Here is a 12,761-nt window from a genome sequence, read left to right as displayed (position 1 = left end):
TCTCCTTTTTGATGAGCTGTGTAGCACATCATCATTGGCAGATGGCGCAGAAGCTTGCTTTTTTGCAAATTTAACAAGTATGAAATTTATAATGGCAAAGACTACGAACGGTTGAGCACTTACTGCTTTAACACACTGACAGTGCGGTTCATTTTTATGAAAGGCGTTTTTTTGTCTGTATCCGTTGGACACTGATAATCTGTGGCTAAACTGCAAAACAGAAGACAAATCCAGATTGAATCTGTCTTCAGAAACTGTAGCGTTTCCTCAAAGTGTATTTTGGCACGTTGGTCTTCCTGTTTCAACAAACAAATTGTTCCGAATGCCCACAAGCCTATTCCTTGTGAACTCAGCAAAGAACTTTTCCTCTTGTCTTTCTGGAAAGTGGCAAGTTTAGTTCGTGTCCAAGTGCAGTCCAAAAGTTATGTTAAAAAGAAAATCAGCATATGATGTAAAAACACCAAATGCAATGCAAGATTGGGTACAGCAGAGCAGAGACTCTTCTGCTAACCACAGTGGCTGACATAAATTGGCACCTTCTCCAGCGCCCCCTCACATGCCTGACATGGCTGTGCCCTCCGTGCGCCCCGTCTCCCACAGCATGTTTGCTTCAGGCCAACGTCCAGACCCACTGACAAAAAGGAAAGAGCTGGATGAAACTGAGAAAGCCAAACGATGACATGCTAATGACTGTAAGTGCAGAGTGTCCGAGAAACACGGTAAGCGGGCACAACAGATAAGTAAGCAAAGAATGTGTAAAAAGGGTAAGTGAAGGGTACAAATATGGAGCATGCATCATGCACAGCCACAAGAAACTCACAGTGTTGTCATTATTACATACTGCCACTCAAGGAAACACACACACACACATTCAGATTTACACCTAAGTCCAAATACACGCTTGCATACTCCCACATGAAGCAGCACTTAAGACAAGCACACACATATGCACAAATAGAAAGGCTCACACATGACCAGACTGTTCATAATAATGTTAACATGATTTATCAGACATAAAATCAAATTGGACTTCTGCAAATAAAAATGAGGATGAAGTTCATGAACTGAGATGCAAACACAATATTTCTAACACTTATTTTTTTTATTATAATGATAGAATCACGTTGGACTTTAAATGAAAAATGTCAGCAGGTAAGGTCTGTTTCTCCTTTTTAGGATCATCATCATAGGAAATAATAAATACATATATTTTTATTTGGTGTTAATTCATGGATTGTGAAGAAACATGCGTCTCTATCATTCAACAGACTGTCAAAGCAGAAATGTTTAATTAGCTGCACGCCAGTGTGAGTTATTGTTATTATTATTAGGCTTCATTAAGTTATTGCAACAATGGACTTGCATCTCTACATTTTACAATTTTTTTTTTACACTGCCAGCCTGAATTGCTTTCCTTAAATGTTCAATTCATTCCTGTTTCTGATTCTTCCAAAATGGTGTAAGAAGCTCTTACTAAATTAATTCTGGCAGAAACGCCTTAAAAAGAGGGTAACAAGACCCCTATAAGCAGTGTTAAAATGTGGGGCAGTAATATGGAGATGACATGTTTTCTAGTTTCATTTCTGTGTGTTTCACTCACAAACAACAAAGAGTCTCAGGACAACTCAAAAGAAAAGTGAGAAACTTATTGAAGACAATTACATACATTTATTGCATATCATTTAATTGTATGAAATGAGAAACGAGCACATATGAACATCACATATGGTTAGTGAATGAAATAATTTTGCACAGCAAAATATATATATATATATGTATATATATACTATATGTAAGATGAAAGATTAATTAACATATTTTCAAAATTTATTGGCGAATGGTACTCCCCCCTTTTATACATGCAGGGTGACACTCCCTGACGATCTAATAATGTCCGGACATTATAGATTAGAATAATTACTTATTGCTTTGCAAATGTTTACGTTTATTTAAGAGAAAACAACAGTATACCCTGAACTGATGCTAATATCTCCAAATGATACGACTAAGTCGTAAACGAATGTCAGATCTATCTTCTTGGGAGATGGAAAGCTAATTTTCCACATGACATTTTTTTAGTGCATTTCTGTTCAGAATAAGTCAGTTCAATCAAGAAACACATTTTCAAAAGCACAGTAATTTACTTAGACTTGTGAGAATTGTCTTCTCCAAATATACTTTTTCTTAATATAGTTATTTAAAATATAATAATAAAATGTGTGTCGGACACCAGATCTCTCACACTTCGGTTTATAGCACATGCTGCAAAAGCGCTGTTTTATGCACTGCACAATACTGCTCACTGTATAAATTGGAGCCGAGCCAATTTCTCTTAATCAGTGTTAAAAATAGTTTTGGGCAGCAATCTTATTATTAATTATCCTAGAAATCTATATGACATAAGCTGTAGCACATGATATCTTTTGCATCATAGATTATAAAACTTTGTCTTTAAATTACGCTTTAAAAATTATTCAAATGATGACAAATGCACAATGGAATATATTTAAATAACAACATAGGCTTAGCAACAGACTAAACTTCCAGGAAATTGACTGGTAATTTCCTTCATACTGAAGTCTTTTCTTTTTCCCCTCGCACCAGGGTCCCCGCCGACAAACTTCCACCAGGAATGCCAGCGCATTCACTGCAGTCTTATGACAGCCGATGGTGGTGCACTTCAACACAGCTGAAATGCACCACTACAGGGGGTGGGAAGTCCTGTCACTTTTTTGTCTCTGTCCCAAAAAAGTGAGGAGGCCTAAATGAAGTATGAGTGCCATGCTGGAGTCATCCGACAAAATAGGACATCTTCAAGCATAGAAAGAAAAACCATACATGTCCAGCATGCAGGGCAGTTCAATAACACATCTCTTTAAAACAATGAAGAGTTTGTAATGGATACAGTCTTTTGTTGCTCCACACAATAACAAGCAAACGCATGAGATGAGGTGGCGTCAAACGGCAGGCTTGCAATCCTCCAAGTTTGGCAGACAAAAAAAATAAAAAAGAAAAAAAGGAGAAAGAAAGAAAAAAAGGAAAAAACATACTGTCGATGGATGCACTTTTGATAAGAATCTGTACACTGAATCAAAACTAAAATGATGAAAAAGGGCCAAGTTGATGAACTTCAAAGGAGTATACTTAGTGCTTGCATGCACACTTGGTATACTGCGGCATAAAGTTGGATCAACTTTCAAATATCAAACACTGCAAATCTAATGAACAGAGATGAAAAAAAATCTTGACAGACAAACTATGTGTAATATACTGAGTATGATAGCAAAAAGTAGAAAGTTTTCTCAATACGCCTCTTCTAGATTAAAAAAAATGCGGATAACAAAGCCCTCCAAATCTACAGCAGTGGTAGAATGGAGGGAACTTATTTTCAAAAAAAAAAAATGTAATAAAAAAAAATCAAAAAGTTGATAAATTAGTTCTTCATCTAGGCATATAGTGGGATTTGCGTCAAGTAAATAATAAAAAAAAAAGTTTCAGAATGAAAACTTTTTACGCGGGGTGAGTTATTCATCTGATATAGTTTTATTTCGCGATAATGTCGAAACTCACATGAAAAACTCCGGGGATGAAGGGTTGTTGTCACTGCTGGATCCGTTTTCTCTGAAGCCGTTGCTGATGAGCTTCTCATACTTTTCTTTGTACGCGTCCCTCTCCCGGACCAGCCTGGAGATCTCTTGCTTTAGGTGCTCGACTTGCTGCAGGAGTTGTGTCTTCTCTCCCTCCAGGACGTGCCGCTGCTGAACTCGCTTGAACCGGCAGGACTGAGCGTAGCCTCTGTTCTTTAGGGTCCTCCTCTTCTGTTTCAATCTGATCACCTCTTCTTTGCTGACCCCCCGTAGCTGCCGGTTGAGCTCCCGCACTGACATGGTCACCAGCTGCTCGTCTGTGAACCGCTCCTCCAAGCGCATGTGTGGGTGATTTGTCCCAGAAGTGCCGTTGGACTGGACGCCCGGTGCCTGGTGGTGGCTGCTGCTGTGGTGGTGATGGTGGTGGTGGTGGTGTTGCGCTCCGTTCTGAGCGGCTGCCGCAGCAATTACTGCCGACACCACCGCCGCGGCGGACCCCATCTCTTCCCCGGCCATGGTGCTTCCTCCTCCGGCTGCACCAGCAAACTGCTGGCCCCTGGCATAGCCATCGAAAGACTGGAGCTGATGACTGCTGTTGATCAGCGCCTCGACTGCGTCTTCGGGGCTGAAGCCCAGCGCCTCTGGATTCAGCTGCTGTTGATAACCGGACATCCAGTAGAAATCCTCAATGTGTGTCTTCTGCTCACTCCCCGAGCCCGGACTGGGCGCCGAGAAGCTTGGGGAAGGGGGCACCGAGCTGCAAGGCGTGCTCATCGGGGTGGAAGACAAGGATCCCCCGGCGATAAGGCGACTGCACTGGCTGATGTTGCGATCGGGCTCCACCGGCTCCTTTTTCACTTCAAACTTCATCAGATCGAAGTCATTAACATATTCCATGGCCAGGGGACTGGTGGGCAGGTCGGAGTTGCTCATTGCCAGCTCTGATGCCATCCTCTTGCTGCTGACAGTCCTCCAAACGGGGTGAAGAGCAGCTGTCAAACTGGGTTGGTTGGGAAGAACGTGAGCCAGTTTGATTTTTACGCGTTTGTCGGGAAACTGAAAAAAAATTTAGGTTTTCGGCGTCCTTTTTGCAGCCGCGGACTTGCAGGCGTGTGTGAGTAGAGTTTCTTTGCAGAGTCTATTGCACTGACACACCAGTGCCGCGCGTACGAGTAGCGGAGTCCTTTTTCAGCATGTGAAATTCGGCGGTTTTGGATTTCAAACATTTAACACTTCTTCATGAATACATTGCGCACGCGGAGAGGGAAACACACCGAAAGTCAGGGAGTAAAAGCTCACTTGCACGTTCTAACCCGCTGTCTGGTGGGGCGATTTTTTAGTGGGATCACACAGCAGATGAGTTTAAGCATTGTAGCCGCTCTGACGTCAGGCTGGAAATGGGAAATTGACTCGGACGACGAGCCAATAGGGTCGCACACTCTAACAGCTAATTAACATATTAGTAGCCCAGAGAAACAAAACTTTTATCTACCGTCAATGGACACCAGCTGACTGTCAGTCGGAGCATAGATCCTTTTGTTCTTTTTATCGTAATTTCGATTTCATTTTATTTATTCATTTATTTATTTATTACTTTAATTTTTCGAAGTATGAGTTGTAAGTGGAACGAAACAGAGCATGCTCTAAATTAATTACAAAACGGAGTTGTAATGCTTGACATATAGAAAAAAGAGAGAGAAAGCAATCATAAAACAGACCTTATATAGTTCGCGTAACCCTGTAGCATAAACTGGTTATACATTTTAAGACATAAGTCTTAATCTTGCGAACATTACCTGAACAAAACCCGTCCACTTCCTAATGGCAATGTCTGTTATTTGTCTGAATGTACAGCACAATTAAAACCTAGAAACTATGTTTTATCAACTAAATATAAAACAAAAGTGGCATGTAAGAAGCTGCGCGGTAACTTGACAAAAAAAGGAAAAAAAAAATATGAAAGGCGGATTGAAGAGGTTGTCATGTTTTCGCACACCATTGTAAAACTCAACACTGCCACCTTTTGGGCACGCTAGTGAAAGGGATTCCCCTCCCCATCCAGTCCACACAATTTTCGAAGAGTTGAAAGTTGAATGAAACATATACTGTTTGCAAAACACAAACACATGTACACGGTCCGAGTGTCGTTGTTTTCTTCACTTCAGTAGGAAAAAGACACGGTACCCCGACTGAATTTCAAACATCTTACATAACAAAGTCAATTTTGTGTTTTATGGAAGAAGTCATATCAGAGGAAGTGGATGCGAGTGAACCCGCTGCTCAGTGCAAACTGATATTCTGTGGAAGCCATAAAACTCACTTTATCTGAGTACATTGCTCTTTATCTCAGTTCAGAGGTCTCCTGCATTTAATTGACTTGTGTACAACACTAACATGAGTCAGTCTTGGTAATCCAGCTTCCACTGTAAGTCCTGTCTAGTTAGGTGGTTATAGTTTCTTTACCCCAGTGGACACAGCATGACTTTTAAAAATCAGAATAAATAGTAAGGTTTGTATACAGTTTGTATACAGTGTATTGTTGAAGTCTCCCATTAATGTATAGGCAAAATGCAATTAACTAATGACTAATAGCAGCTCACTTAAAAAAAAAATAAAGAAGTTTGTTAGGGAAAATAGTGATGTAAGCCACACTGGCCCTGTCTTACTGGCCACAAGAGTGTTGATTTCTTTTGTGGCCTATTTTGACATGGTGCTGACAAATAACCATTTCTTTCCTGTGACAAAAGCCTATAATCATAGCCTGTTTCCCACTCTCTCGCCAAGCGTATGATCTCATCTTTGCAATGATGTATATTTTTAGATTTTTGTATGCGTCCTATTTAATGATAGTTCAACTCAGTCATGTGGAAGATGATCTTGACAATAAACCAGATATGTTACAACCACAGGGAGTTCAACACTTGGCCTATGGCTGCCCAAAACTATAGTTCAGGTTATGTCTTTATGTTTTGTTGACATAACATTATGGGGGTTATTTGAGTATTCTGATTCTGATTTTCTAATCTTTAAATGGGAGAAATACTAGTTATATATTATTAATTTGGTAAAACAACAGACTTTCAAATATTTTATTACATGTTGAATAAATTAGAATAAATGCAGAATAAAAGTTTTTTTATAAGGCTGTGTTTTGTGTAAAAACATCATCATTACTGTTACTGAATGTTTTATTAAAGGGTAAGTGGATGTATCCATTTGTATGGTAATTGAACGCTACATATGGCTCAAATAAAATTCAAACAAAACCCTATTGTTTGTATTTCCATTCTGTTGCCTTGTCATCTGTTTGGGCTTACCTGTTCACAGGAAGGCACAGCAGCGGCCTGTTCCCTGGGGTGCGGCCACAGCGGACTGAGACTAATATACAAACGAAGGGAAAGCTCATTAGTCATGACAGAAGAAAGTGGCGAACCTAATTTAGCTGCTTTTGTGCTTTTGAAGTTATTGATGATGCAGACCTGTGAGAGATCTACATGGAGAGAGATCAGTATATGCTGTGAAGACAACTTATCGAACCGGAAAGACAGAAGTTCATGGGATGAGATGGAACAGCAACGCGAGGTTGACTTATAAAGATATGAAACCATCCAGCCTCATTAAATAGGTCACCTCATTTTTTCGCTCAGGCTTTTCAGCAATTTGAAAAAAAAATCTGGAGGATTTTTGAAACCACAGCAGCCACATGAAACTGAAGAGTGCAGCTTGTTAGAATGCTGTAGTCATTAATGTTCAATGTGTTCATTGGCTTTCCAAACTTAAGAATCGTGAGACACGACTGAAGAAGGCTATTTGTGTATATACTCACTTTGTGTGTCACCTATTTCACTCATTTTATTTAATTAACACACATTTTCATGAGTTGCCACAAGGGATGAATCCACATATTTGATTTGGCATGGATTTTTGCCCTTCCTGGCATAACTCTCTCTGGGATTTGCGTCCCTTCCCACTCTTGAGCTGGGGATCTTTCACAGGTTAGGTGAATGTGTTAAACACTGAATTATGGATCCACTTACATGTTATCAATTCATTTGCTTTGACTATGTTAAATTTGCTAATCTAAAATGCATCATGTAAACCGTCAATTGTAATGCATTAAACACTGTGTAGTTGTTTACAGTGTACTGTTTAAAAACCAAACAAGAAACAAACAAGAAACAAAACAACATGATTTGTAGTTTCGGTCTGTAATGGTTTATGATCAATCTAGGGTGTTGGTCATGTTCTAATTTGATTTTCTGACCTCAGATTAGATCTGAATATTAAAAATGGCTTTGATAAGATAAGGACTCAAATTTACTTCTCCATTACTTCTACACACATCTGTTGTGTGACTCCTTGTCTATGGTGACACTTATTTTTTTACAAAGTATATAGTCAGTAGTTGTTAAACCTTAGAAGAGAATTTTAGCATTAACATGAATACTGTCTTTTAGGTTGGTCTTTTGCTGTTATCTGTCTGAACTTCTCTCATTCTGGTTAGCTCTAGAGGCAACTGAGCGGGAAGATCAGAGGTCAGTAAGTTGTCTTTTGTATCTGTTAGACTTTGTGTGTGGTGGGAAGCGGGTTCCTCAGTTTCAGGCAGGGCTAACCAGAGACTGTTACTGTATCCATGTTGGCACTCAAATACCTGGAAGCCGATAGAGCCTGCAACCATACAGGCAATTTAGCTAAAAAAAAGTTTAGTATGGCTTTACCAAACAAGAAACCAAATAAAACATAGCATTCTGAGCATTACTTTTAACTGTAAAATGAAGAAGACAGAAAGGCAACCCATGCTTTACATCTTTACTAACGAGACGAGCTGGTATTGCACTGCTGCAATGCAGTTTCATCAACACTTTAGTGACAGCAACAAAGCTGGCATATCAATTTTCACCCTACCAACAGAATGTGGGCACAGCCATGTCACAATTACTTTAATCCATTAGTCAGAAGAAGGGTGAGGCAGAGAAGGGTGTGATAGAGGACAGAGAAGACAAAATAAGGTCAGGAGGAGAGCAGGGTTGTAGTCTGAGGTGGAGTTTGGTTAGCCACTGTGACACCGGTGGAAAATATTTCGTAGCCTACAGCTAGTGGGCTTTATGTAAGCAGAGAACTCTGGTGTCTGAACACAAGTTAGTATCAGTTCTTTGGCTTCATGGCAAAAAACCAGCAGTAAACCAGTGAATGTGTTACAGTGCTGTGAACAGCACAGTCACACATGTTTTCTAGACTGTCTTAGTGTCACACGACCCTGGGATGACACATGAGTTTTGAGGTTTTATCTCTCATATTCCATTCCCTCCCCCCCAGCTGAATATTTGTCAAGTTCAGTGACATGGTTGCTAATTAATACTATGTGCCCAGTAAATGTATGCTATTCTCTTCACCCCATGCTAAGTAATCGAAGAAGACTAGTCAATATTGTACAAGAGTTGGCAGAGTGGTTTGCATATTAGCCATAATTACATTCACATGAACATAATGTATTGGTTTACTGTCATGTGTAAGGTTAATGTGTATCACAATTAAATGATATATTAACTGGTGGATAGCTTTCCCAACGATGTGCACTTTGTGGGAATAGGTTAATTGAAAAATCTAAATTGCCCATAGGTGTGAATGACAGTCTGTCTCTGTGTGCTAGCCCTGCAACAGACTGGCGACCTGTCCAGGGTGTACCCCGCCTCTTTCCCTATGACAGCTGGGATACACTGAAAAAAAGTCCATGTTGGATTTACTTGATTCAATAGTGGACATTGGTTGCACACAAATGTTTTGCTTTGGCAGAAACGTAAACAACTGAGTTAAATCAACACAACTTTTTCATATTCAGTAAACCTGTGCATTTTGTGTTCATAAAACGTGATTGAAACATGTTCAGATGAAGTAAGTTGAGCTCTTGGAATATTTTAATCCTTCACAATTTTGTCATTTTATTTTAACACTATTCAATAACTTTTACCCCAATACTACTTGGTCACTTAAATACTACATGCTGTCTTCATATTACATAATCTTCAACAAAGTCTAGATCCTGGTTACCATAAAAATTGAATGGGTCTTCAACAACTACCATCCTTCTATCTTTATCCTGGTTGCAGGAGGGCTGGGAAATAACCCTGAAGTGATAGGTTACAAGGCAGGGTACACCTTGGACAGCTGACCAGTCTATCACATAGAAACAAACAACCATTTACACTTACATTCACAGGTAATTTAGAATCATCAGTTAACCCTAACTCTAATAACTGCATGACTTTTAACTGCGGGAGGAAACCAGAATACCTGCAAACTAGCCAGAATGTGGATTTGAACACAGGACCTTAGGAAAGCTATGATTTCCTGTATTTGATGCAGAATTTTTTTCTTTTTGTAATATTACACAATAAATAGCAATAGCATGCACGTGGTGCGTGTGTAGTTGTCTGCCTCTTATAACTCCAGTGATTTTCCTGCAGTTTGAAATCTTGTGCGATCTTGTGAATTTCATGAGTTCAGCAACTAACCACTCTTACTAGATTGTATCATGTCAACAAGAACAAATTAAGTTGTTGAATTTCGTAGAAATTTCATAGAAACATGAAATTATTGTGTTCAAATTACAAGTTAGACTTTTTTTAATGTAACAACCACCCAATTTACTTTTTTTGGTATACTAAAAAAAGTAGAGGTGGCTGCTCGACTTGACTGAGATGGATGCCTTCCTGAAACCACGATCTAAAGAGCGCGAGTCTGAAACGGTGTCGCGGGATTTAACATTGATATATTATTGACTTACTTCACTTGAACATGATATGAACAGCCTCTCTGCATACCATGTAGTTTCTACACTATGTAGTTACACTTAACTTTAAAGCATGAGGCAATTGTGTTAAATACACGCAAGATGCTTACGTAAATCCAAGAGCTGGCCAATCCCCTTTTTTCAGGCACCAGCGCCCGCGACCCTGAAAAGGATAAGCGGATGCGAATGGATGGATGGAACATGAAATATGTTTACTTCATTGTTTGCATTCGCTGTTTTACAAACAATTAAGGGGTGTTTTTCCATACAATATACAATATAGCAGTTCAGTGCTGATATAGCACGTTCGTTACCATAAAGCAGCTATTTCTCAATTTCCAGGCTACAAGATTTTAAGCTGCAAACATGCAATGTTCAGGGGAGTTGTTGTGTTGTAAAGAAGCATCTGGAAAGTATCCAGCCTCTAACTCCTGCTGTGTATTTTCACAAATGCAAAAATGAATAAATGCACAATGAATATCAAAAAACAATAATTATTTGCTTTTTTTTAAGCTAAATTTTTTTATGATAACTTTTTTTACTCCTGTCATTTTTGTTGAGTTGATCATCATGGCAGTGGTAAATAATAATATGATATAATACCACCTAATGTTATACCTTTCCATGTGACTCTATACAAGGGCTTTAGGTTTAGTTTAGCATTTGGACATGTCCTTATTTATGTTGTTTTTCCATTCATTTGTCACCTTCTACATGGTCATTACAGTGAACCTAATGAGACTATCTCTTTATTATGTTCAACACAGTATTTGTCAAATATGCCAATACAGACTATTGACTTAGTGAAGATAAACAGTCTGCTTATGACAAACAACAGTTTGATAAGATCCACAGAGTTTTTAGAAGGGTTCTCAAATCCAGTGTGTTGTATGTTGGTACATAAATCTAATACTTCTCATATGCAATAAATGATGTGGCCTCAGGGCTATGGCACATAATATTATAATGTTTAGAAAAGCAGGATCTTCATTTTTTATCAGTCTTGTGTGATGAAGTGATGAAATACGTCTACATATTTGTGAACTGGTGATAAGGACATTTCTTCTATCTAAATAAATACATGAAAGCAGAAACAATTGCACAAACTTATTCCCAACTACATGCAGACATATACAAATGCAAAGAGAGGCACACACCCATGCGCATGCTCAAGCCTAATAAGAGATTTTCTGACCTTTCTTTATACACCCCTGGAGAATATTGATGAATCCCCTTTTAAAAATAACTCTCGCTTGTAGGGTCATTAAATGATTTACAGTTATATCAGAAACACATAATTATTGCATTTATTATGCTGGACTGTACAGGGCTGGTCCATTGTGGTAGGAGGTGGTCCTTTTAACACACAATATGAACAATTAAAAGTTTATTCTCTACGAGTGTACTCAGTACTTATGTTCTGCTCTAAAGGTAGCATCAGTAAAAAAACAAAAGAGCAAAACACTTTACAGCTTTTATAGTGGTGCATTAGCTATTGTAAAACTAAAGCTGTGCCCTTCATAATGGATTGTCTGATTAACTAAATAAAAAGACTATTGCCAAAGAAAGAGTACAAAGTGTCATTATGGGCTTTACCTCGTCATATTTAACGTTTTCCATAATGTCCCATAATGTTAAAAATCTGGTCTTGGATTTCAGCCATTTCTAATCACAGGATTTGCAATGACATTTAAGCCTTTTATCGTCATACATTCCAAACCTGTAATGTGGAAACCTTCGTCACAATGAAACGTGAGTGGATGAATTTTGTCCCCTCTATTACCCATGTCAAATCAGACATAATCTAACACGGTGAGCAAAGCAACTTCAGGCGATGTCACACTTGCTCTTCTCCAATAAGACTGACTGTGACATTGAAACTGTGAGGCTCATTTCTGACCTGCAAGTACACACCATCTGCTTTAGAGAGTTACCAATATTATCAGAGTTGTTGCATGTTTAAATCCTGCAGTCTTGATCTTTTCCTAGTAATGATATCTTCTCAATTGTTAACGGTGCTAAGCTGGTTAAAAGTCATCTGACTGTGATTGTGAGCATGGCCGTTCAAATATTCCCACTGGGTGAGGCGCTTAACGTTCATTTGAGCTCTGTGTTGAGCACGGCATTAAAAACCCAACTGAAGCCCAAATGGCGATGATTTAAATGAACTCATTTGAAGAACATTTAATTACCATTGGAGCGTAATTGAATGTTTCTCTGAAGTGCTGAGTGATTCCTAATGAAATGGGAAGATACTGACGAGGCTTAGGAGGCAGGCTGAAAGTCAGGCCCATTCTCAGCCTACAGGACTGATAAAAAGATCAGAGAAGCACCTTCTGGATAAATAAATCTATCACTGTTAAATGAGCCTAAAAAATGCGCTA

At 38.9% G+C, this 12,761-nt stretch overlaps 1 protein-coding gene across 1 annotated transcript in view; it reads right to left on the bottom strand.

The window, feature by feature from the left end:
• Positions 1 to 6,783, bottom strand: part of mafa (MAF bZIP transcription factor a) — a 71,905-nt gene extending 65,122 nt beyond the window's left edge. Inside the window, exon 1 of the mRNA XM_085400766.1 lies at positions 3,571 to 6,783. Within this exon, the coding sequence (XP_085256892.1) occupies positions 3,571 to 4,538 (968 nt within the window). The 5' untranslated portion in view covers positions 4,539 to 6,783. The remainder of the gene's footprint in view (positions 1 to 3,570) is intronic.
• Between the last annotated feature and the right edge of the window lie 5,978 nt (positions 6,784 to 12,761).

The sequence above is a fragment of the Rhamphochromis longiceps genome, linkage group LG1 (assembly GCF_057381845.1).
Source record: "Rhamphochromis longiceps isolate RC_006_pf linkage group LG1, R_longiceps_female_GT1.1, whole genome shotgun sequence".
Lineage (NCBI taxonomy): Eukaryota > Metazoa > Chordata > Actinopteri > Cichliformes > Cichlidae > Rhamphochromis > Rhamphochromis longiceps.
Note: the sequence above shows the minus strand (reverse complement) of the source record. Positions and strands in the feature narration are given on the sequence as shown.